The sequence below is a fragment of the Thalassophryne amazonica genome, chromosome 7 (genome assembly GCF_902500255.1).
Source record: "Thalassophryne amazonica chromosome 7, fThaAma1.1, whole genome shotgun sequence".
Lineage (NCBI taxonomy): Eukaryota > Metazoa > Chordata > Actinopteri > Batrachoidiformes > Batrachoididae > Thalassophryne > Thalassophryne amazonica.
The window spans coordinates 58,264,116-58,289,773 of NC_047109.1; the positions used below are offsets into that span (position 1 = coordinate 58,264,116).

General features: G+C 43.9%; 1 protein-coding gene and 1 long non-coding RNA gene across 2 annotated transcripts; one reads left to right on the forward strand and one right to left on the reverse strand.

The window, feature by feature from the left end:
- Nucleotides 1-5,771: 5,771 nt before the first annotated feature.
- LOC117513995 (deoxyribonuclease-2-alpha-like) lies at nucleotides 5,772-20,109 on the reverse strand. The gene is given in 9 exon segments (XM_034174275.1): nucleotides 5,772-6,268; nucleotides 6,417-6,659; nucleotides 16,819-16,910; nucleotides 16,912-16,957; nucleotides 17,600-17,672; nucleotides 17,674-17,703; nucleotides 19,065-19,236; nucleotides 19,430-19,527; nucleotides 19,933-20,109. Coding segments are annotated over 8 exon segments (1,125 nt in total). The 5' UTR covers nucleotides 19,933-20,109; the 3' UTR covers nucleotides 5,772-5,897.
- On the forward strand, nucleotides 6,503-24,278 carry LOC117513996. The gene is made up of 3 exons (XR_004561765.1): nucleotides 6,503-6,519; nucleotides 18,511-18,519; nucleotides 23,964-24,278. It is a non-coding gene; the product is annotated as an uncharacterized LOC117513996 (long non-coding RNA).
- Nucleotides 24,279-25,658: the final 1,380 nt, after the last annotated feature.

Consider the following 25,658-nt stretch of genomic DNA (forward strand, 5'->3'; position numbering starts at 1 on the left):
AGGGCTGTTTTTCATGCTACATTTGACATAACGTGTTATACCGGAATATGAGTTGCAACTGTCATAAAATATATCAGGCAGAGGGGAAAACAAATCACACCTGTTCATAAGTCACATTTATTTTTGAAATATGGTGTTATTGCTCACATCTATCAGATCTGATACAGTTGTATGCAAATGTTTGGGCACCCCTGATAATTTTCATAATTTTCCTTTAGAAATCATTGGTTATCTGGATCAGCAATTTCAGTTAAAGATAGATAAATACTTTATTCATCCCCTGTAAGGGGAAATTCATCTGCCCGAGAGCATACATACATACACAATTCATCCATACAATAAAATACCAATAAATAAGACAAATATAAAAACACATGGATGTAAAACTACATTAACAAGAAGCGTTAATCTCATGGCGGCCTGGACAAATGATCTTCTATACCTCTCAGTCCTGCATCTCATGGAGAGGAATCTGTCACTGCGGTTGCTTTTCTGAGCAACCACAGTGTCATGTAGAGGATGAGATTTGTTGTTAATAACGGAATTCATAATACACCTCAACCTACTCTCTATCAGTTCACCCACAGAGGCCACCTCCCTCCCCATCACTGACATGCACTTCCTGACAAATTTGTCCAGTCTGTTACTGTCCCTGACAGACAGGCTGTTCCCCCAACACACAACAGCAAATAATAGAGCGCTGACCACAACAGATTGATAAAAAAGGAAAAGCATATCGCTACAAACCAACAGATTTCAGTCTTCTGAGGAAGAACAATCTGCTCTGTTCCCTTTTATACGCTGCATTTACCTGCACCGACACCAAGGTACTTGTATGTGGAGACCACCTCAATGCCCACATTGTCTATACTGACTGGTAGGTGTTGTGCTTTCCTCTTGCCAAAGTCAACTATCATTTCCTTTGTTTTGCTGGTGTTCAGTACAAGCCCGTTGCACTTGCTCCAGTTGGTGAACTCTGTACTCTGTCTCATCCCCTCACACAGGCCACCACAGCTGTGTCATCAGAATATTTCTGCATATGACATGTTGGAGTCCTGTAGGTGAAGTCAGATGTATACAGTGTGAAAAGAAAAGGGGAGAGGACCGTTCCCTGGCAGCAGCAGAGGTGTAGACACCGCTGGGTGGAGCAAAGCAGGAGGCAGCAGCAGAGGTGGAGACGCCGCTGGGTGGAGCAGTGCAGGAGGCAGCAGCAGCAGGGTCAAACCTGCAGTAAAACCGATTGAACTCCTCGGCCATGGCGGTGTCCCCATGGTTAAATATATCATATAGCAGACAAACACACTGATATTTGAGAAGTGAAATGAAGTTTCTAGGATTTACAGAAAGTGTGCAATAATTATTTAAACAAAATTAGGCAGGTGCATATATTTGGACACCCTTGTCATTTTATTGATTTCAATACATTTAGCATTAATTATTAGAACACAAAATTGGTTTGGTAAGCTCACTGACCCTTGAGCTCCTTACACAGGTGAATACAAAGGTTTCTCCTCTTTGCATCTCTCTGAATGAGTGGCAACATGGGAGCCTCTAAACAACTCTCAAATGACCTGAAAACAAAGATTGTTCAACATCATGGTTTAGGGGAAGGATACAAAAAGCTATCTCAGAGATTTCAGCTGTCAGTTTCCACTGTGAGGAACATAGTGAGGAAATGGAAGATTACAAGCACAGTACTAGTTAAGGCCTGAAGTGGCAAGCCAAGAAAAATCTCAGATAAGCTGAAGCGAAGGATGGTGAGAACAGTTATAGTCAACCCACAGACCTGCTCCAAAGTCCTACAACATGATCTTGCTGCAGATTGTGTCTCTGTGCATTGTTCAACTATACAGCGCACTTTGCACAGGGAGATGCTGGATGAGATGTTATGTTGGGACGCGGGTTAGAGGAGCGAACCAGCGTCTGACAAGGACCCAGTGCTAAATCAACAGAGAGCGGTACCAGAAAACTGATTTATTTACAAGTGCTGTTCATAAACAATGTGAATTAACGGCCTGGCGGGGTGGAGGACGACGCGCTCTTCCCAGCGCCCAAAAGGGATTGGAGCCCGACAGTTCTGGACCCAGGAATTCCCGCCGGCACCCCCCAGGTGGTTAATAAGTCGGACGGTGTCTGTTAAGGATGAGAGGTGAGGTAAGTCCACCCTGTTCACACAAATACTGTTTAGGGTTCACACCATTAGCAAACACATTCAGGTTCTAATTCAGACTCAAATTACAGAAACAGCTCTCACAGCCCGTGGAGGACCATCAATCCGCACGCCACGGCTATGAAGAGCGAATTTACACAATTATCAAAGTAGCTCAAATATTGCTGCGTGCAAGATGCCAAATTACTACTGTTAATTACTCAAAGTCATTTAAAGCTTTAGTTACCTCTGAAGTGTGCTGATGGAGCAAGTCCCTCACCCATCTCCTTAACAGGCACGGTGCGTCAAACCTGGAGTGATCCTCGGCATCACAGTGTTAGACAAATGACCGTCTCACAGCGGCAACAAGGTTGAGTCCCCAGCACCTTACACAGAGCAGTCATGGCTTAAATGTAGTACATCATTAGGATATCTACTTCAGCTGGAAGTCCTTTGGAACTGCACGTGAACTGCTGATCAGGTGCATGGGGTTGGCGTGATGACTGGAGGGTGAGAGACGCTTCATCCATCATCACAGCTTCAGACACGCCCCCCACAAACCACCTGGTGTGTACACAAAACACACAAACAGTATCTTGGCCAGCCAAACCCCCCCAACACATAACATGAGAGAGTAATGCAGAGGAAGCCTTTTCTGCGTACACGCCACAGTCACTTGAGGTATGCTAAACCACATTTCACAAGCCAGCTTCATTTTAGAATAAGGTGCTGTGGACTGATGAAACTAAAATTGAGTTATTTGGACATAACAAGGGGTGGTATGCATGGCTGAAAAAGAATACAGCATTCCAAGAAAAACACTTGCTACCTACAATAAAATTTGGAGGTGGTTCCATCATGCTGTGTGGCCAGTGCAGGTCCTGGGAATCTTGTTAAAGTTGAGGGTCACATGGATTCCAGTCAATGTCAGCAGATTCTTGAGAACAATGTTCAAGAATCAGTGACAAAGTTGAAGTTGCGCCGGGGCTGGATCTTTCAACAAGACAATGACCCTAAACACTGCTCAAAATCTACTAAGGCATTCATGCAGAGAAACACGTACAATGTTCTGGAATGGCCATCTCAGTCTCCAGACCGGAATATTATTGAAAATCTGTGGTGTGATTTTAAGCGGGCTGTCCATGTTCGGAAACCAACAAACCTGAGATGTTTTGTAAAGAATAATGGGGTGCATACCTTCAACCAGAATCCAGACTCTTCTTGGAAGCTATAGGAAGCATTTAGAGGCTGTTATTTCTGCAAAAGGAGGATCTACTGAATATTGATGTATTTTTTCTGTTGGAGTGCCCAAATTTATGCACCTGCCTAATTTTGTTTGCACACTTTCTGTAAATCCTATAAACTTCATTTCACTCCTCAAATATCACTATGTTTGTCTGCTATATGATATATTTAACTGAAATTACTGATCCAAACAACCAATGATTTATAAAGGAAAATCATGAAAATCATTAGGGGTGCTCAAACTTTTACATACCACTGCAGAAGATCACATCTGTGACTGTACAGCTGTGATCACACCTGTGACATATCATGTCATGTACAAAGCTGCAATTAACAGCTGAGCTGCGCATTAAAACAGCCTGTTGTACACACACATCCAGATCCAAATTCCCACAGACTCTCAAAGTAAAATAAAAAATTTACTTTCATTGAAAGCTCCAATGAAAGGAACAAAATGCTAAAGATGAAAAAAATGAGCGTGCAACTCACCCAGTTGTAAAGATTTCCAAATAAAAAGTCCACAACATCAAAGAAGCCCCACGCGCGCATCGCAAGTGAATGATCGCCAGCCAAGGAATTAAAGGTCCATTAGTCCTCTCACAGATCAACAGCCAGAGAACATTTTCAAGTTCCACTAGTCCTCAGATACAGATGGACAACCAGAGAATAATGTCCAGGTCCACTTGCCCTCAAACTCTGATCGCGCGCACGCATGCACATAATGTCCGATCGCAACTCTCTCTCCAGCTCAACTTCTGTCACGATTGTGGCAGACTAGATACAGAGTCCATTATCTCCTGAAACTAGCGTCTTCTGAGTTTTTCCAGTATGAGACAAGACATACATCTGCATGTGCAGGCAGTTTGTAAAAACAGCGTGGTGGAGACAGTCCACGTCCATCATGTTCACAGCAGCAGTAAACCAGCATCCTCTGACACAAACAGCAGGGCACCACAGTTAGGTTCAAAAATCCAACAGATCCTGAAAAAAGTTAAGAGTTAAGAAGTGTGTCATCTCCTCTGTAAATCCAAGCCATCACTTTCAAAGAAAAGCTCATAAACGTTGTTATCGGACATAAACATTCATTTCACTCTGTATATCTGCCATCGGGATGTTTCTGTTTTGCTAATATGTACATCACATGCCAAGAACTGTCGCAGATTGTGCCGAGTGAGACATTTTCCAGAAATGCACCTGTTAACTTGCTCAGGGAAAACAATAAAAAACACCACTAATTATGAGTGCATGTGCATGGAGAGACTTAGAATCATGAATACTTTGATGTTGTGTTGCTAACTGGGAGGTTAAAAAACATGTGACCTGCCCTTTGGTAATGGTGTTCAACCTGTTGTTACCCTCACGCACAAACTGAGGCCGGTTTGTCCGAACGTCCAGCATCCAGTTTAGCAGGGGGTATTCGGTCCCAGTGGGCCCAGTTTGTCAATCAGATGCTGTGGGATTATGGTGTTAAATGCAGAACTAAAATCAACCAGCAGCATCCGGACCCATGCATTTTTCCTCTCCAGATGTCCCATGGACAGGTGGAGAGCAGTGGATAAGGCATCCTAAGCAGAGCGGTTTGGTCGGTACACAACCTGTAGGGGGTTGAATGCGGAAGGTAAAATGGAGGTGATGTGTTCTTTTATTAGTCTTTCAAAGCAAGCCCTGGTCCAGTACATATGGGTCGCAATGGTTGGCAAATCTGAACCATTAAGCATTCAAATAAAGACTTGCCTCCATCCTTACTTTTTGCACTCTGTGGTTACTTTTTAAAGTGCATATTCATCAGTGTTCAAATTGATCTGAGGAAATTTCTCTGGGTGCCCCCCCCCCCAACTTCACTGGTACCTTTTTGAAATTGACACCACATCACATATTGCTCAGGTCTATAACAAATACATTGCGACCTTTCATAAATTAAATCAATACTATATTATTTCTACCTCATCTGTAAGCAAATTAATGTGAATTACCTTGATTCTGGAATTTAAAGATCAATTTTCATATTGTAAAAATAAATATCAATGATTACGTATAGATTTTTCCCCTCCCCAGGTAATTATATTGTACCAGAATGCAACTGATCCTATTTCAGTTGCAGTACATAGTGTAAAATGCAGGGTTTTTTCAAGTGTAAAGGAAATGACAGCAGATGTTTGAAAACTTTTATTATCCTAAAAGATATTACCTTATCATAGGCATAACATTTAAACACTGTTTCATAATTGCACATAATTTGATCAAGATATGCTGTGGAAAAAAGTAATAGTGGGCTCAGAACAGAACCCCATAGTGCTGAAAAATTAAATGCAAGTGTTAGTAACAGACACCTGGAACATTCAGATGTATGATTCTGCATTCTCATGGCAAAAAATTAAAAGATTTTAAAAGTAGTACACAGTCATTTTAGTAGTCATTACAAACACGCATACCGAATAGCTGATTGAGCTTTCCTTAAGACAAGTTGTCATACCATAAAAATACATTAAGCAGAAGTAGCGCATCAACAATCAATGACTCCTCCTCCGCAGGCCTCACACTTTAGTGCTGCCGAACGGTAGGCTTTCCAAACCACAGGATCCTGCAAACACGCTGTTCCTCCACCTCGCTTCTCCTCCGCCTCGTTCCGGTTTATGTCTCCCACACACACCCATCCTCCTCCAGGACCTGTCCCCTGTGCCTGGGTGCTAACAGCCCACTTTGAGTGGTCCTGGCTCGTTTCGAAGGTGAACGTCTGTCCTGGGGAAATAAGCACGATGTCCAGTACCTTCCAGCCTTGAGAGCAATCAGAGGGAAGGACACCAGTGGAGCGAATCCAAAACTGGACCAGCAGATCTGACTGGAGAGTGGGGGCCACCCAGGAATGGTACAAGTCTGATGATATAGAAAATAAAGGGGCAAAAAGAATGTTACATTACTGATTTTTATTAACTTGCTGCCCATAAAATATTTGTATGCCATTGAATAACATAATTAAATGTACTGGGGGATTTGACAACACAAATGCTGTGTGATATCATACCATTGTCAAAAGAGGATCCCTTTGCAAAGCTGATGAAGTTGGTGCCATCCTTTGAGGTCAGAGTAACGCTGCGATTGGCCATAATTTTTACTGGAGGAAAAATGTGACTGGACAGATGTTTTGTCTTACAGAGAGCAGCCAGTGAAGGCACCAGAGATGCCAAGGAGTCAGGGACGTCACAGTCATACACATGAGGCTGATTGATCTGCAGCTGCTCTCCTGCAGTACAAAACAAATTAACAGCAACATTGTTTTTTTTTTTTGGTGCATTTGCTTTGTGAAAACATTTTGCCTTACCTAGTTCTATCTCAACAATGTTACCTTTCCTAAAATTACTTTTACACCATGGAGTACATGTAGATGTATAAAGTGTCTGTACTGTTTCAGATGTCTTCATATGTGGTTCTTGGTATCCAATAAACATTTAAAAAAGAACTGACATCTGATGGGTTTCATAGACATTTTAGACAATAAGTAAATAGAAATATGATGAGAGATTGTAGTACATATAGTACATCCAGAAAGTATTCAAAGCATTGCACTTCTACATTTCTTTATGTTACAGCCTTATTCCAAACTGGATAAAATTATTTTTTCCCCTCAAAATTCTACACACAATACCCCATAATGACAAGGTAAAAAACACTTTTTTTAAATTTTTTTTACAAACTTATTAAAAATAAAAAGCAAAGAAATCACATGTATATACGTATTTACAGCCTTCGCCATGAAGCTCAAAATTGACCTCAGGTCTATCCTGTTTCCACTGATTATCCTGGAGATGTTTCTATGGCATAATTGGAGTCCACCTGGGGTAAATTCAGTCAATTGGGCAAGATTTGGAAAGGCACACACCTGTCTACATATAAGGTCCCACAGTTGACAGTGCATGTCAGAGCACAAACCAAGCATGAAGTCAAAGGAATTGTCTGTAGACCTCTGACAGGTTTCTCTCGAGGCACAAATCTGGGGAAGGATACAGAAACATTGCTGCTTTGAAGGTCTCAACGAGCACAGTGGCCTCCATCTTCCATAAATGGAAGAAGTTCAGATCCACCAGGACTTTTCCTAAGGCTGGCCAACTGTCTAAACTGAGCTATCGAGGTGAAGGGCCTTAGTCAGGGAGGTGACCAAGAACCCAATGGTTACTTTGTCAGAGCTCCAGCATTACTGTGTGGAGAGAGGAGAACCTTCCAGAAGGACAACTGTCTCTGCAGCAATCCAGCAATCAGGCCTGTATGGTAGAGCGGACAGATGGAAGCAAGGTGCATGGTAGCCTGCCTGAAGTTTGCCAAAAGGCACCTGAAGGACTCTCAGACCATGAGAAACAAAATTCTCTGGTCTGATGAGACAAAGCTTGAACTCTTTAGCATGAATGCCAGGCATTATGTTTGGAGGAAACCATCCACTGTCCCTACAGTGAAGCATGGTGGGGGCAGCATCATGCTGTGGGGATGTTTACAGCGGCAGGAACTGGGAGACTAGTCAGGATTGAGGGAAAGATGAAAGCAGCAATGTACAGAGACATCCTGGATGGAAACCTGCTCCAGAGAGCACTTGACCTCAGAGTGGAGCAATGTATCATCTTTCAGCAGGACAATGACCCTAAGCACACAGCCAAGCTATCAAAGGAGTGGCTTCAGGACAACTCTGTGAATGTCTCTGAGTGGCCCAGACAGAGCCCGGATCTGAATCCGATTGCACATCTATAGAGAGATCTGAAAATGGCTGAGCACCAATGTTCCCCATCCAACTTGATGGAGCTTGAGAGGTGCTGCAAAGAGGAATGGACAAAACTGCCCAATGATAGGTGCTCCAAGCTTGTGGCATCATATTCAAGAAGACTTGAGGCTGTAACTGCTGCCAAAGATGTATCAACAAAGTATTGAGTAAAGGGTCTGAATATTATGTGCATGTGGTTTTTTATTTTTTTATTTTTTAAAAAATTGCAAAGATTTAAAAAAAAAAAAAAAAAAAAACATTTTTCATGTTATTATGGGGTGTTGTGAGTCAGATTTTGAGGGAAAAAATGTATTTATTCCATTTTGGCATAAGGGTGTAACATAAAATGTTGAAAAAGTGAATACTATCTGGATACAAAGATACCATTTTCAGTACTGGCCTTGTATTGTAAGTTTTGAGTTGATTGCGACCAATTTTAGTGGAATGACTGAGGGTCAGCCAATGACCTTTTGAATTAATTTTCAGAAAAACTGGTCAAGGTCAAATGTTGTCCCAAGCTTATACTGTATGTACAGGGAACATTTTAGATAGGACAGTTCAAGGAAATGGTTAAGAGCCAATATTTTTTAAAGTTCAGGCAGGTTTACATTAGGGTGTGATTTAAGCCGACTCGGATTTCAACGAAACTTGGCTCAGAGATGAAATCTACCAAGAAACAAACTTTTCCAAAATTTCTCGACCTTGGCCTTTTCTATTTTAAAGATACACCTTTGGTTGGCAGTACACACTAATATGAAGTCACCTTTCTATTAGTCACGTGGCTTTTAACCAAGGGTGTAGTTGAAAGGTCAATGTTGTGTGGGCCGCTGAAGAGGAGGTACTGCTGGCCCACCACCACCAGATGGCGCCCTGCTTGGAGTGCGGACTTCAAGCACGAGAGGGCGCTGGAGCCACTGGGAGTGACAGCTGTCACTCTTCATCAGCACCAGCTGTCACTCAGCCAACTCATCACCATCTCCATAAAGGCCGGACTGCGACTCCACCTCCTCGCCGAGAAATCAACTACCAATCAGGTAATTTTCTCTGCTGACTCAAAACATTGAGTAATAATCTGAACTTCTTTGCAGCCGTTTTCCTGTGGTGTGTCCTTATCTGTGGGATTGGCGTTTGGTGTGATCAGCGACGGCTTCGTTTCACACCCCAACCAGATAAGTGGTTAGACAGGAGCTGCACGAGTGTGTGATTGGAGGTGGAGTTGCTCCCTCCTTACTGAATACAGACTGTGGGATTACTGAGTGTGCGACCTCACACTCATCAGGACTGTCTCTGTTCTCTGCCAGCAGTACCGGGTCTGACTGCTGAAGACAGCGGCCACCTGGGGCGCAGGGCTTGGCGGCTCCGATGTTCTTCAGCTCCGTTGGCAGTGGAAGCTGTGTGGATCCGGCTCTTCTCTCGCCAGGCGTCTTCTATCGTCGAACCTGCCCACACGTCACCTGGTGTATGATTGACAGTCACTATATTGTTATTGTCTGTACGTCGTTGTGTGATTCACAACATTAAATTGTTACTTTTGGCTTATCCATTGTCCGTTCTTTAACGCCCCCTGTTGTGGGTCCGTGTCATGACACTTTCAACAACGGATTTCTCGGCCAGCGTCATGGATCCTGAGGGGCGTCAACCATCGCTTGAACAGCCAATGGAAGAGCGAGGTGCACAGGCGCCAGCAGGAGGCATGTTGGGTGAGCTGCAGCACATCTTAACCGCCTTTACCGCTCGGTTGGACTTAGTTACCGAGCAGAGCAGTGTTCTCAATCGTAGGATGGAGGCTCTCACCGCCCAGGTGGAAGCGCATGCTCAGGGCGCTGCTGCAGCACCTCCTCCTGCTGACCGTGTGCCAGAAACAGACATTCTGCTGGTCGTTCAACGAACCCCCCCACCTTCCCCTGAAGCATACATAAGCCCTCCGGAGCCTTACGGAGGCTGTGTGGAGACGTGCGCGGACTTCTTGATGCAGTGCTCGCTCGTCTTTTCACAGCGTCCCGTCATGTACGCAGCAGACGCCAGCCGGGTGGCTTATGTGATCAATTTGCTTCGAGGAGAGGCACGCGCCTGGGCTACGGCGCTTGGGAGCAGAATTCACGGCTCCTAACGGTTCATACTGAGTTTGTGAGGGAGTTCCGACAGGTGTTCGACCACCCTCATAGAGGCGAGACCGCTTCAAGTGTGCTGCTGTCGATACGGCAGGGGCGTCGGAGCGCAGCGAAGTATGCAGTCGACTTCCGCATCGCGGCAGTGCGAGCCGGCTGGAATGCTGTTGTGCTCCGCGCCACCTTTGTAAACGGACTGTCTCTGGTTCTTAAGGAGCACCTGGTGGCGAAGGACGAGCCGTGGGATTTAGATGGGCTTATCGACCTGGTTATACGGTTAGACAACCGATTAACGGAACACCGACGGGAGCGAGACGCGGGGCGTGGTCAGGCACAAGCCGTCCCTCTTCCTCCCGGGTCCGAAAGGAAGCAGACTTCCTCACGCTCCACTGCCAGGGCTCTCCACGTGACACCAGCTCCCCCTGCTGACGTTGCTATGGAAACGAGCAGGGCCAAAAAAACGATCAGATCAGAGACAAAGGAGGCTGATCCGTGGAGAGTGTTTCTCTACAGCTCTACCGAGCACACACAGAGAGAATGCCCCAAACGGTCAAAACAACAGCACTCGTCCTTAGAGACTGGGCTAAGGGTGGGTCACAACACCCACGTGGGGAAACCCCGATGATCTGCACGAATCCCAGTCACGATCCTGAGTGGGGATCTAACCCTTCACGCCCCAGCACTGGTGGACACGGGGTCGGAGGGGAATCTGCTGGATAGCAGATGGGCAAAGGAGGTTGGGCTCCCTCTAGTGGCCTTACCGTCACCATTGTCGGTGCAGGCGCTAGATGGCACCCTTCTTCCACTAATCACACACCAGACACAGCCAGTGACATTGGTGGTGTCTGGGAATCACAGGGAGGGAATTGTGTTTTATGTAACACCTTCTACCTCCCGAGTAATTTTGGGTTTTCACATGGGTGTTAAAACACAATCCCCGGATTGATTGGCCGTCTGGGGCTGTGGTTCAGTGGAGCGAAACCTGCCACCGGGAGTGTTTAGGATCCTCGGTTCCACCCGGTGTGACAGGTAAGGAGGAGGTTTTAGTCCCCCCCAATCTGGCGGCGGTGCCATCCGAGTACCATGACCTTGCTGGACGTCTTCAGCAAGGATCTGGCACTCACGCTGCCCCCGCACCGTCCGTACGATTGTGCCATTGATTTGATACCGGGCGCTGAGTACCCGTCCAGCAGGCTGTACAACCTCTCACGTCCGGAACGCGAATCAATGGAGACCTACATCCGGGACTCGTTAGCTGCCGGGTTGATCCGGAACTCCACCTCCCCGATGGGTGCTGGTTTCTTTTTGTGGGCAAGAAGGACGGCGGACTCCGTCCATGCATTGATTACAGAGGGCTGAACGAGATCACGGTTCGCAACCGATACCCGTTACCTCTGTTGGATTCGTGTTCACGCCCCTGCATGGAGCCCAAATTTTCACGAAATTGGATCTTAGGAATGCTTATCACCTGGTTCGGATCCGGGAGGGAGACGAGTGGAAGACGGCATTTAACACCCCGTTAGGTCACTTTGAGTACCTGGTCATGCCGTTCGGCCTCACCAATGCGCCCGCGACGTTCCAAGCATTAGTTAATGACGTCTTGCGGGACTTCCTGCATCGGTTTGTCTTCGTATATCTAGACGATATACTCATCTTTTCTCCGGATCCTGAGACCCATGTCAAGCATGTACGTCAGGTCCTACAGCAGTTGTTGGAGAGCCGGCTGTTTGTGAAGGGCGAGAAGTGTGAGTTCCACCGCACTTCTTTGTCTTTCCTAGGGTTCATAATCTCCTCCAACTTCCGTCGCCCCTGATCCGGCCAAGGTTGCGGCGGTGGAGAGATTGGCCCCAACCAACGAACCGTAGGAAACAACAACAGTTCCTCGGTTTTGCAAATTTCTACCGGAGGTTCATCAAGGGCTACAGTCAGGTAGTTAGCCCCCTGAGAGCCCTGACCTCCACAAAAGTCCCCTTTCACCTGGTCGGATCGGTGCGAAGCCGCGTTTAGGGAGTTGAAACGCCGGTTCTCGACTGCACCGGTTCTGGTGCAGTCCCGATCCCAAGCGCCAGTTTGTTGTTGAAGTGGATGCCTCTGACTCAGGGATAGGAGCCGTGCTGTCCCAGAGCGGGGAGTCCGACAAGGTTCTCCATCCATGTGCCTACTTTTCCCGCAGGTTGACCCCAGCTGAACGGAACTATGATGTCGGCAATCGGGAACTTCTTGCAGTGAAGGAGGCTCTTGAGGAGTGGAGACACCTGTTGGAGGGAGCATCGGTACCATTTACGGTTTCACGGACCATCGGAACCTGGAGTACATCCGGACTGCGAAGCGTCTGAACCCCAGGCAAGCCCGCTGGTCGCTGTTCTTCGGGCGTTTGACTTCCGGATCACCTACCGCCCCGGGACAAAGAACCAACGGTCTGACGCCCTGTCCCGGGTGCATGAAGAGGAGGTCAAGACCGAGCCGTCAGACCCCCCCTGACACCATCATCCCCGAGTCCACTGTCATGGCCACCCTTACCTGGGACGTGGAGAAGACCGTCCGGGAAGCCCTGACACGGAGCCCGGACCCGGGGACAGGTCCGAAGGACAAGCTGTACGTCCCACCAGAGGCCAGGGCTGCAGTCCTTGACTTCTGTCACGGTTCCAAGCTCTCCTGTCATCCAGGGGTGCGAAGGACCATGGCAGTGGTCCGGCAGCGCTTCTGGTGGGCGTCTATGGAAGCCGACGTCCAGGAATATGTCCAGGCCTGCACCACCTGTTGCCAGGGGCAAGGCCGACCACCACAAGGCCCAAGGCCTCCTCCAGCCTCTGCCCGTGCCTCGTCGCCCCTGGTCTCATATTGGCCTGGACTTTGTCACAGGCCTCCCGCCGTCCCAGGGCAACACCACCATCTTAACGATAGTGGACCGGTTCTCCAAGGCGGCCCACTTCGTGGCCCTCCCGAAGCTCCCAACGGCCCAGGAGACTGCAGGACCTCCTGGTCCACCACATCGTGCGTCTGCATGGGATTCCATCAGACATTGTCTCGGATCGTGGTCCTCAGTTCTCCTCCCAGGTCTGGAGGAGTTTCTGCAGGAACTGGGGTCCACTGTCAGTCTCTCGTCTGGGTACCACCCCCAGACGAACGGGCAGGCAGAGCGGACGAACCAGGAACTGGAGCAGGCCCTCCGCTGCGTGACCTCCGCGCACCCGACGGCCTGGAGTGACCATCTGGCCTGGATCGAGTACCTTCATAATAGCCAGTTTCATCTGCCAACGCCTCTCCCCGTTTGAGGTGTGTTTGGGGTACCAGCCCCCATTGTTTCTGCTAGTGGAGGGAGAGTCGGGGTGCCCTCGTCCAGGCCCATCTGAGGAAGTGCCGTCGGGTGTGGTGTACCGCCCGCTCTGCCCTGCTCAGAGCCGGACGAGGGCTAAGGCCCATGCAGACCGCCGGCGTTCCATGGCCCCTGCATACCAGCCCGGGCAGGAGGTTTGGCTATCCACAAAGGACGTCCCCCTGCAGGTGGAATCCAGAAGCTCAAGGACAGGTACATAGGACCTTTTGCCATAACCAAAGTCCTCAGTCCGGCCGCAGTGAAGCTGAATCTACCAGCTTCACTGCGGAGTCATCCAGTGTTCCATACCTCAAGGATCAAACCCTACCACACGTCGACTCTCTGCACCCCCGGACCGGCGCCGCCTCCTGCCCGATCATAGATGGAGAGCCTGCCTGGACCATGCGCAGGCTCCTGGATGTCCATCGAAAGGGCCGTGGGTTCCAGTATCTGGTGGACTGGGAGGGGTATGGACCCGAAGAACGCTCCTGGGTGAAGAGGAGCTTCATCCTGGACCCGGCCCTCCTGGCAGACTTCTACCGGCGGCACCCGGACAAGCCTGGTCGGGCGCCAGGAGGTGCCCGTTGAGGGGGGGGTCCTGTTGTGTGGCACTGAAGAGGAGGTACTGCTGGCCCACCACCACCAGATGGCGCCCTGCTTGGAGTGCGGGCTTCAAGCACGAGAGGGCGCTGGAGCCGCTGGGGTGACAGCTGTCACTCTTCATCAGCACCAGCTGTCACTCAGCCAACTCATCACCATCTCCATAAAGGCTGACTGCGACTCCACCTCCTCGCCGAGAAATCAACTACCAATCAGGTAATTTTCTCTGCTGACTCAAAACATTGAGTAATAATCTGAACTTCTTTGCAGCCGTTTTCCTGTGGTGTGTCCTTATCTATGGGATTGGCGTTTGGTGTCATCAGCGACGGCTTCGCTTCACACCCCAACCAGATAAGTGGTTAGACAGGAGCTGCACGAGTGTGTGATTGGAGGTGGAGGTGCTCCCTCCTTACTGAATACAGACTGTGGGATTACTGAGTGTGCGACCTCACACTCATCAGGACTGTCTCTGTTCTCTGCCAGCAGTACCGGGTCTGACTGCTGAAGACAGCGGCCACCTGGGGCGCAGGGCTTGGCGGCTCCGGTGTTCTTCAGCTCCGTTGGCAGTGGAAGCTGTGTGGATCCGGCTCTTCTCTCGCCAGGCGTCTTCTATCGTCGAGCCTGCCCACACGTCACCTGGTGTATGATTGACAGTCACTATATTGTTATTGTCTGTACGTCGTTGTGTGATTCACAACATTAAATTGGTACTTTTGGCTTATCCATTGTCCGTTCTTTAACGCCCCCTGTTGTGGGTCCGTGTCACGACACTTCACAACAGTCAAGGTCAACCTCATAACTGTCTAACTCAAAAAGTTTGGAGTCGACAGGGATACAACAAGGTGCAAGGATTGCGTTTTAGTAAAGAATCAAGTGGGTCAAATTTGGACTGAATTGATCAATTGTAATACAATATGATACCACTAAATCACAATGGATTAATCTGCATGAATAGGTGTCAACATGTAGGGCTTTTGACGTATACATACATAAAGATATTATAGGTGTCTGTGGTTGTCAACTGTAGTATCACCTGTTATACAGCTTCATGGTGGGCTGACACAGGAGAATTCTTTAAAAGATGTGGAAGTTTAGCTACAGTTTGTCAGAAGGCACATGGGAGGATGCAAGCCTACATTTGATTTGTTTCATGGAATGAAAATCCTTCTCTGCTACATTCCGCTGTGAAGCTGTGAGGGGTGATACAACAGACAAAAGGTTTCAAAGTGCTCAATTTCTCCAGCCAACCATTATGCAAATTATTCCTTCTGTCATAAGGCTGCTAAATGCTGAAAAAGTTATAATATGTATAGCTTACTGTGATCCTGGTTCCTTGCATCCCTTTTTTAAAAACTATGCCGTTACTGGTTGGTGCTGATGTTATGATATTTGAATGTGGATTTTAGCTGCTGTATTTATTATTCTTATTTATTTTGTCCTATTTATTATGAATTAGTTAACTGCTGAAACTAATTTGCCCTTTGGGACTAATAAGCACTCTGAATCCGAATGCAATCACAGCATATAACCCAGTCACAACTTCAAAGTTGTCTAGATGTCGTGATTGCTTTCACCATTTGTCTCCCTTCTGCACATTCAGTTTGTGGAAAGTCTATTCCAAACAGACTAACTACACAGTACAATACTTATTTGTATTCTTAAAGATTGATGTAATTAAATGCAAGACTTCATGGATGCTGCAAGGGGCACCAAAATGAAAGGTGATGCAAAACATTCATGTGCCGCAATGCAAAATTCATCGCTTGTAACAGCTTTAGAGACATGACCTGGAGGAGCTTCTGCCCCCTGCAGTGCAAGGACCAATATCGCTATGTTACATACATCAATCTAATACCTTACCCCAGCACTGCCATGGCACAGTGCCAACGCTGGCTCTTACATGGATGTGAAGAGGCAGCAGGAAGACCGGTATGCCACCTGTTCATGACTGATCGTCACAGATCAGGATGTGTGAGGGGAGTTTAAAAGCCTGGTGTGGTTCTGCTGATTTTGGTTGATATGATTCAAATAGTTGTTCCTCTAGATCTGACCAGATTATGAAGTGACAGCAGTCACCTTTAGCACAATATAAAATACCTGAAAAAATTGTATGGGACTGTTTAATAGCAGACATTCTGACATGTCACAGTCAACAAACAAATCAAGACTAACTCAATTTTCTTCACGCCATGCGACCCCGTAAGAGACAGAACTCATGAAGTGTTCATGAAAAAATGCAGATGGAGCATTTGTCCATCGCAGGTTGTCATCAGTTGTTCTGGTGACGCACCTTAAGAAGTGGAACATTAGCATAAACAGAAAAAAAAACTTTAATGTAATTTTTTTCCTAAATTCCTCCATCGGCATCTTTATCCAGATCTCTTCTAAAATGTTATAGCTTCTATTCAAAGCCAACTACAACTACAAACTTTTCAACACAATTCTACGATCAGCAATTCAGTAATGTTAAACAAAAAAAATCTCTTCTGCACCAGTAAGACTTTGGCTTAATGGAACCGCAGACATATCTTTATATGGTTTAGTCATAATCAAAAGCATCATCAGAACTGTTTACTGTCCAGTTTTCTGACAACACTCTGCACTGATGGAACACATGGCAGGACTTCGTCTTACCGATGGCTGGAAGCGGTCAAGCGATAGGTCACACAAATGAAGTTTTGTCCGTTGGTCACTCCAGTGCTGGGGTAAGAAAACTCGCCTGCTTTTTGCACAGGGGTGAAGGTGGGTACTGTGAACCAACCAGAAGCCTTGCTCTTTATCCAGCAGCACCACACCTGATCAGACACCAAATGTCACCTACATTTGCCATTTGGCTACAGGATTCAAGACAAGCAAACTGAATTCGCTCATTTCAAAACATACTAAAAGAGATGCTTTGTAGTCACACATGAAATGAATAGTGTGTACTGGATATATTGATACAAACACGAGTCAGTATTTTACATGCAATATGAACTTGCCGCATGTACAAGAGACAAATTTAAAGAGGCAAGACTGAAATGGTATTGAGGGGTGCAGAGGAGGGACTCATGGCATACTGGGAGACAGATGCAGAGCATGGATGCACCAGGCAGGAGGAGAAGAGGGAGGTCAAAGAGGATGGACTAGCAGAATGCCAAGAGGAGTCAGATTTTCATCCACTTCTTGCATGGGAATCTCTAACCTCCTATACAGGCCTCAGGACCTCTGTGGGAGGTACTGTGACTTGATTTAACAATCCGTGTTGGGGTTTGTACCGTTTCATGATCTGAGTGTCTTTTTAATGCCTCAGTCTTACATGAGCAAAACACAGTTTTTGAGATAAACTAAAATATTTTTCTAACATTCAATGCAGTGTCATTAAACCGTATGATGCACTTTGTCTTCTCAGGTGAACTTGAATAATAATCCCCAATCTCTTGCAGTTTGGTAGTCACCTTTTGTGTGTCCACCTTCATGATTAATGTCACTCAGCCATCTGTCACTGGGTCTTGTCGGTGGACTCTGGTCCATTGTACAGTATGAACGCTACATCTGAATTCTACAGCAAACAACAACAACAAAAAAAGGATTTTCTGTTTATTCAAGACATCCACTCTCTCTATTCAAATGAAAACATCACAGCAAAACAAAAAACAAAACCACAGATTACTGATAAGTGTGAAATACGTAATCAGAAATATCATATTAATTTTTAACGTTCTGTGGAAACTATGAATGTCTGCACAGCTGTTGAGAGAGATGCAAATAAACGCTTTGGAAGTTAAGTAAATTTCACTTCTCATTTTTATCCAAGAACATGAAGAGGAAAACTTAAAAAGCCTTATGACAGCATTAATAAGTCATCAATCAATCAATCAACTTTTTTCTTGTATAGCGCCAAATCACAACAAACAGTTGCCCCAAAGGCGCTCCAAGTGTGTCTACAAAATAGGGTTTGTCTGGCAGCAGTGAAAAAGCAGCAAGCAGGTGTGAAAAAAACAGCTGCTTTTGTTGTTGAACTTCCCTGAAGTCAGAAGAGCTTGATGCTGCTTTTACAGAGTACTATGTTCAGGTTGTAGACAAACAATGAAAAACGGAAAAAGATTTAAATGTATGGCCACTTTACAAATACATAATTTCTTCCTGTGATCATAAAAGTACATAGATTCTATTACAAGGTCCCCTGCAACAAGAACACCTGGTTGTATTTAATCAGGTTTCTACAATTTTAAAATTCCATGATCATCTGCAACTGTTGCATTATTATCATTTACCAGGCAGTACAAACACACAAAGTAAAATAACAAATACACAAATAATTTAATAATGCTTGAAATACAACTGTGAGTTTTCGTGGTAAAAATAGGAACGTCTGGTCATTTCAAATTTGATTTTCTGTTGACGAACTGATAAAGGGAAGAAAAAAAAAATCATATGTCAAAATGTATTCATTCCCAGTGCAAATTGTGCATTAAACACTCACTTTGATGGGACTTCTTAAAACAGTTGTAATTTTTTATAGTATATCACCTTCCATCTGTGTGTTTTAATATAGTAACCACATTTTATTTATTTTGTAATGGTTATGTTTTTTCACTGCTTTATATAGTTTTAGGTTTGTGTGGCGGTTCAAATGCAACAAAACTGTCCACAAGTTTATTTCAATAAAAGCAGAACTGACCTTCAAGATTCTATTGTGCCTCAAATGTCTGCATGGCACTTTATTTTGAACATCATAATTTTTGCAAAAAAAAAAAAAAAAAATCTAATGTTAGTATGAATATTAATGTGAGCATTCCTATGTGATGTGCACCTGATTGATGTCCAACAAAACAACTCTAAGCTTAATTAGCAGTAAACCCAAACTGGGTTGAAAATGACTGAACAGAGGATGAGTTCCAGCACTTAAGTGAAGCACACCTTTCGTTGTGTGTACAGTTGTCCTACTGTCCTGCCCAGGGCCCCCGTGCTGTCATTCACCACCACCTTTCCTTCAATCCATCCTTGACTCCCTTTGTCCAGCAGTAAGTATTTCTCACCCTTTTCAGGAGATTTCCTGCCATGTTGTTTTGGAAGCTTGTAGAGGTAAAACCTGACTCAGACAGAAACACAAGAACACAAGATAATTTACAAAGTTGGAAAAGTAAGACTCGGATTGTTTTGATTTGCAGGACTGCATGCGTAGAAGGACTGAAAAAATGATTTTCATGCTTGCTTCACCTTTCCAAAATATGTCACCCAAAGGAAAAAAAACAAACAAACAATTTGTTTTAAACATTAATTACCAATCAACAGCCTCTCCTTGGTCATTGTAGCAGCTGATTGGTGTGGTGTCGCCCTCTATTGGCAGACAGAAGAGTAGCAGGGAAAGGAACACGCGCATCTAAAAACAGAAATATGACAATTACATTTGATAAATTCATGTAAAAACTATAACTTATCTTACTGCAGTTTTAAAACAATTGGAAATAAAACTGTGCGTTAAATAAACGTGTTAGATATGACACAATTTCTCACTGAGAATAAAGACTATCACATGAAAGTCGTTATTGCATGTTTTCAAAGTCCACTTTTACCAGACGTTGTCCGTCACTGACGAAAATAAGAAATAAAGCACACAAAATATAGTTTTTTGGGGGGGAAAACACTGGAAGTTGTTTTAATGTACGTTGAAGACATTTGGGTCTGAGATAAAAAAAAAAGAATATGAATTGAATTGAACTGAATTGAATTGAATGATGGAATGAATGAATGAATGCCAATTTTCATTTTTCTGGAGACTTCTTACCTTTTCTGCTTCGAGTTTAGAATCCACAAGTCCTCTTTTTGGTCACGCGAGCAGTGAAAAGTAAAGTACGTTACAGCTTAAAAACATTAAATAGCAGCGAAAATTGTATACTTAAACACACCGGCACTGGGTGCAGAAAATAAAAAATATAGAAGAAAAACTAAAATTTGTGGAGACGTCCCCTACTTCCTGTCCTGGTGGTCGATGACGTCACCAATGCTGCATTCCATGACAGCTGGGATCTCGGAATTTCTCTCCAAAGTAATGTAGTCCTGCGGTCGCAGAACTACACGAAACGCCCACGTCGGAACAATAAAACTCTGTTCCTTTATATGGTTACAGATTGGCGATAGGGTCTATTGTTATAAAGCTGTATGGTCGTTCAAATTTCAGAAAAACTGACAAAATTTAGTTTCTACTGAAATCCAAGCATTATAATGACAGTTTATTTTGAAACCTGTTCTAAAACTACATTTACCTGGGAGTATTCCATAGTTATTCCATAATAGTTTTTCTTGTCAAACGCTATCTGCAAGAGGAAGTGCATGTGCGCATGCATGAGGTTTTGAAATGGGAAGTTACCTTTGCCATCGCATGATGCGCATACATGGGGCTTACTGTTCGCTAATAGCAGGAGGTGGTAATGGTAGAAAATATATATTTTTTTTTTTCAAATATGCTTACATCCACTTCAGAGATTGTGCATTGTGTAATTTGGGAGATATTTCATATAGGAAGTGGGTGTCTACCATGACAAAAAAAAAAAAAAAAAAACCAGCCCATGCAAAAAAGAAAACTGCAATATATACTGTAATTTTAACATCTTTCGAAATATTAGAATGTAATTGTTTTGACTTCATGATTAGTTTTGATGAACCCTGCATTGAACATAGCATTCAAGTTTATGATATATACTCCTGACTTGGTAGTACTTGTTTTAGAGAAGTCACAAAAGCTACATAAGTACTGATATTATTACAGTGATCATGTAATTACACATGTAATTTCAAGTCACAGCATGGCAAGTTGTAGTAAATCAAGTGTCATGGCCAAGCCAAAAACAAGATCTCAGGCTAAAGAATTTGACAAAACCTTTGACGATGGTTTATGTTTTTAAAGTTTTTGAAGAGCATGAACAAACTTTACACATAGCCGAATAGCAAGATAATTGAAAATAGACCATACTTTGTTACATTCAAGGGGTGGGGGTTATTTCAAGATATAGGATTAATTTTGATGCCAAAATGCTGGTATTAATATTGTGAATCATTTCCCAAGTGGATGTATTGAAATTCTGACTTGTGATTTTACCACCGCCTGCTATCGCTAACAAGATGTCTTACAAGTCACTTCAGAGGTGTTATTTGGTTTCAAAAACAGCATTTTTAGATTTAGCAGTGTCAATTTCCTTGCTAACCTTTACAAAATATATGAGAATCATATTAAAGTTATACAGAAATAGGCTTTTTCTGAGTGTTTTCCACTATATTGGATCATTTTGTTCAAGCAAGCAGCCAGCTAATGTCCCATGCCTCCCTTCTCTGATTGGATGTGCTTGCCAGCATCACTGAGTATGCATTACTAATTTATACAAAGAAAAAGCAATGCAAGTTTATTTGACCTCTTGAGGATTGTTGAGTTCCAATCATGTAGCGTTTGTCATATTTTTGCTCTCTTTTATTCCAAGTCTATTAATAAGATCAGCTTTAATTTTGGAGCAGCTCCAAAGAAATAATTTTTCTTAATTTACCTCCCTGATAAGCAACATACTGAAATTGAAAAGAAATTTTCATTTGCCAGAATATACTTGCTTGACGATGTTCAGGGATTCTGGACTGTGACTGAAAAATCTGCCGTTTGTTAAAAGGCATGACAGTTGCTACCAAACAGCAGACACCAGGAACAAACATACATTAAAAAGGGATACAGTGCAGGTGTGTCACTGTCATAAACCACTGGACATGTTTTGCATATAAATGTTTTAAATGTCTGTATGATGTTAGGATTGTGTTTACACTGATGAGGAACTCTAGCTAAAATTTTCACTTAAAGGACTCATATTGTGCAAAAAGGTCACTTCATCCCAATGTCTTTTTTTCAAATACAAACTTACTATCCATTTTTAAAAGGTGCCTGAACTCAGATTTTACACCTTAATATAGCAGTCAACAGCTATTTTCTGTGTAAAAGATTAGTGGCTTAATTGCATCCTGTGCAAACAATGAAGTAACGCTCATTCTGCACAAGATTTTCCGTCACGTTTACTTTCACATCTGGCCGCATACACATATTTAGTGTGTATGCCGTGTGTCCTTTTCAGCACATGTGACTGCCTTTATGATGTGAAACCACTGTCACTCCCCATGCTGATAAAAAGACCATTTAATTTGTTTTCAAATGGTGGATCGGCACAACTTTACAGATAAGTCCAAAAAAACATCACATTTCAAGGCTAAAAATGCCTCTGGCGAAGAAGATGGTCCGGCTAGAATCCACATAGTCTGGGTTTTCCCCACACAGAGAGCTGTTGGACATGTTAAAAGACTCCAACTACTGTTTCTTCTGCTCGATACAGAGGCAGGATGTTTGAAGAGAAGTGACCACGGAGGTTAGCTTTGTTTATGTCCTGAAATTTGGGGCCATAGTGCAACATCTAGTGGCAGAAAAAAAATAAATTCATAGCACCTTTAAGAAATGGATGCTGAAGATATGTGTAATTATATGAGCGTTTTAAAACATCAGAATCAACATACTGGCACAATTCTTACAAATCTATTATTGCTTGAAATTTGTTTCAAGCATTTCTCAATCCATTGTAAATTTAAAGCTGCATTAATCAATATTAGTCAACTCTGAATAAGATTGATTCATTAAGAAACTCTCATTGATATTGATACAGAGCGAGATATTTCTCACAGGGATTTTCACAGACTAACCTACAATTGAATTGTTAATTGTGCAGCACAGTCTCATTTGAGGGCGGCGCGAAAGGGTTCAAACATGACGCATATCCTACATCTGTGGAGAGCCCTTGTATGTCCCTATCAGAAAGAGTTTTTGAGCAAATTACACAACAAACAAAGTAAAAAGAAAAAGTGATGATGCGGTGGAAAGCGGACATGCTGCGGTTTGTTTATGACCCAGAGCTCAAACACGTCGAGGCGGTTATGCAGGCGAGAGACCGCAGCTACCCTGTCAAAGTGTGTAGGCTAAAACTTACTGACACGACATCTCCTATTTGCTCGTCTTCCCTTCTCCACTGGAAACTGAAAAAAAACCTTTTCGCGACTGCTTCGGTGATTGCATCCGAAAACCAAACAGTACACCATCTTTCCATTAAAAGTGATGCTGTGTTTGTGCTGTGCAATGGCAGGCTGTCTCCGGAAGTGGTCAAATCCCTGTGAAACCAAAAACAAAGATGCTGTTCCTTTTAGCCATATTTGGAATAGCTGTTTGCTAACATGTCAGCCACAACTGTTAAATGCTGTAGTCAGTTATTACATGGAGCTCAGGATTTCTTATTTTCAAATCAAAAACACACATGGGATTCCGACTGAAACCTGTTTTATTTTACAAACAGGTTTCAGTCGGAATTCCATGTCTGCTAACTACAACGTCTTATAACTATGTAGCTAACTAAAAATAACAGCTGGCTTGGCTTCAGGTATACAAGTTGTCTGACTCATTAGCTAAAACTGCAGGAGGTTGTAAATGATGCAAATCCAACTTCCAGCTAATGAGTTCCACTCATAATAAAATGTAGCTTTATTACAGTCGCTGAAAGTATCAGGCTACAATTGCTTTATTTTGGAGCCCGTTATGATTATTGCAGCTTTAAAGGGACAGTCCTTTGAAATTATTCGACCTCTGTCCCCACATCAGTCCTGTGGAAATGTTTCTGTTTTGAAGCAGCTGAAACAATAAATGTGTCCCATTTACAAAAGAAAAACATAGCAAAACACAGTATCAAAGAAACTAGGATGCTGTTATTTAGGCTACTTGAAGACAAAAACCTTAAAAACAACTTGGAGCACTTTGCCAGCTTATGTCTTTGCTTAAATTCGGCACTTACGACCAGAATGTATCAATGAACCAAAGCCATAGACTCTGTTGCAGATACCGCCATCTTTGTTGTGCGCGATGCATGCTGGGAAGGCAAGGGGGCAAACAACAATGGCAACTCCAAACTTTCACTATGTTTATATTGGAATAACTGAAAGAAATCTTTCAAAAATAGTCACCTTTTCAAGATGCTTCTCTCTGTTGGCAAAGGCTGTGCTTCTCCTCCTTTCACTTGGCATTGGTGACGTTTACCTTCGTCAGCAGAGACTGTTCACAACTGCACGTCAGATATTTATTTCAGACTAATCTATCATGGCAATATGTCTGCAGAATGACTGCGTTCACAACTGAATTGCATCACTGTGAGTGGTGTTTTAAAGGCAAACATAAAAGCTTGGGTTATTATTTCTGTCATCATACAGCCATGATAGATTAGTCTTAAATGAATGAATTGAATTAGTTTTGAAACAAAGAAAACACACAAAAACAGAAAAAAAATATCCGCAGTGCCAACCAAGAAACAATGCCCAAAAAGGAGTAGGAAGAAGTAAACACTTATTCATATATTAAATAAATGACTACAATAAAAATGATCTGACGAGCAGTTCTGAACACAGTCTCTGCTGATGAAAATAAACTTCACAAAGGAGCTAACAGGGGAACCTAACATGTAAGTTAATTAATCCAGGAGATCAGCAGTGGTGTTTTTAAAGACAGACATAAAAACATTAGTTATTTCTGGCACAGTGATCACCTCCACCCATGCTGAATGAAAGAAGGAGAAGCAAAGCCTTTAACACAGGAGATAAGCGTGGTGAGAAGTCATTTAAATGGTCTGAGTAAGCAGCAGTGCACTAGCAATGCTTCCTTCCCTTCCCAGGGTGCACCACACACAACAAACATGGCGATATCTGCAATTGAGTCTATGTAGACATTGCAACAATCCACATATTTTTATATGAGTGTCTGAACAACAGACAGAGCATAAGCTTCATTTAATTTATAGCATTACCAGCAACATGGCCCCACGTTGCATTAGCCTGTCAACTTTGTTTCATTGCTCAAAATGTACAACCTCAAATTCCTGTGATCTCCAGATGCCACATTTGGTGCTCTGTGCTGGTGAAGCCTCCTTATTGGCTGAGGCATGAGCATGGTAAGGACCGGGGAGAGGATTTGGGCAGTAGTACATAAGATGTTTTCACATTATGTTGTGCTACTGATTGTTTTAGTGCCTTTCTCTACAGGGTGCTCTCCATCCCCTCGTCCATAGTACACTCAACATAAATAGAAACGCAACACTTTGGTTTTGCTCCCATTTTGTATGAGATGAACTCAAAGATCTAAAACTTTTTCCACATACACAATATCACCATTTCCTTCAAATATTGTTCACAAACCAGTCTAAATCTGTGATAGTGAGCACTTCTCCTTTGCTGAGATAATCCATCCCACCTCACAGGTGTGCCATATCAAGATGCTGATTGGACACCATGATTAGTGCACAGGTGTGCATTAGACTGCCCACAATAAAAGGCCACTCTGAAAGGTGCAGTTTTATCACACAGCACGATGCCACAGATGTCGCAAGATTTGAGGGAGCGTGCAATTGGCATGCTGACAGCAGGAATGTCAACCAGAGCTGTTGCTCGTGTATTGAATGT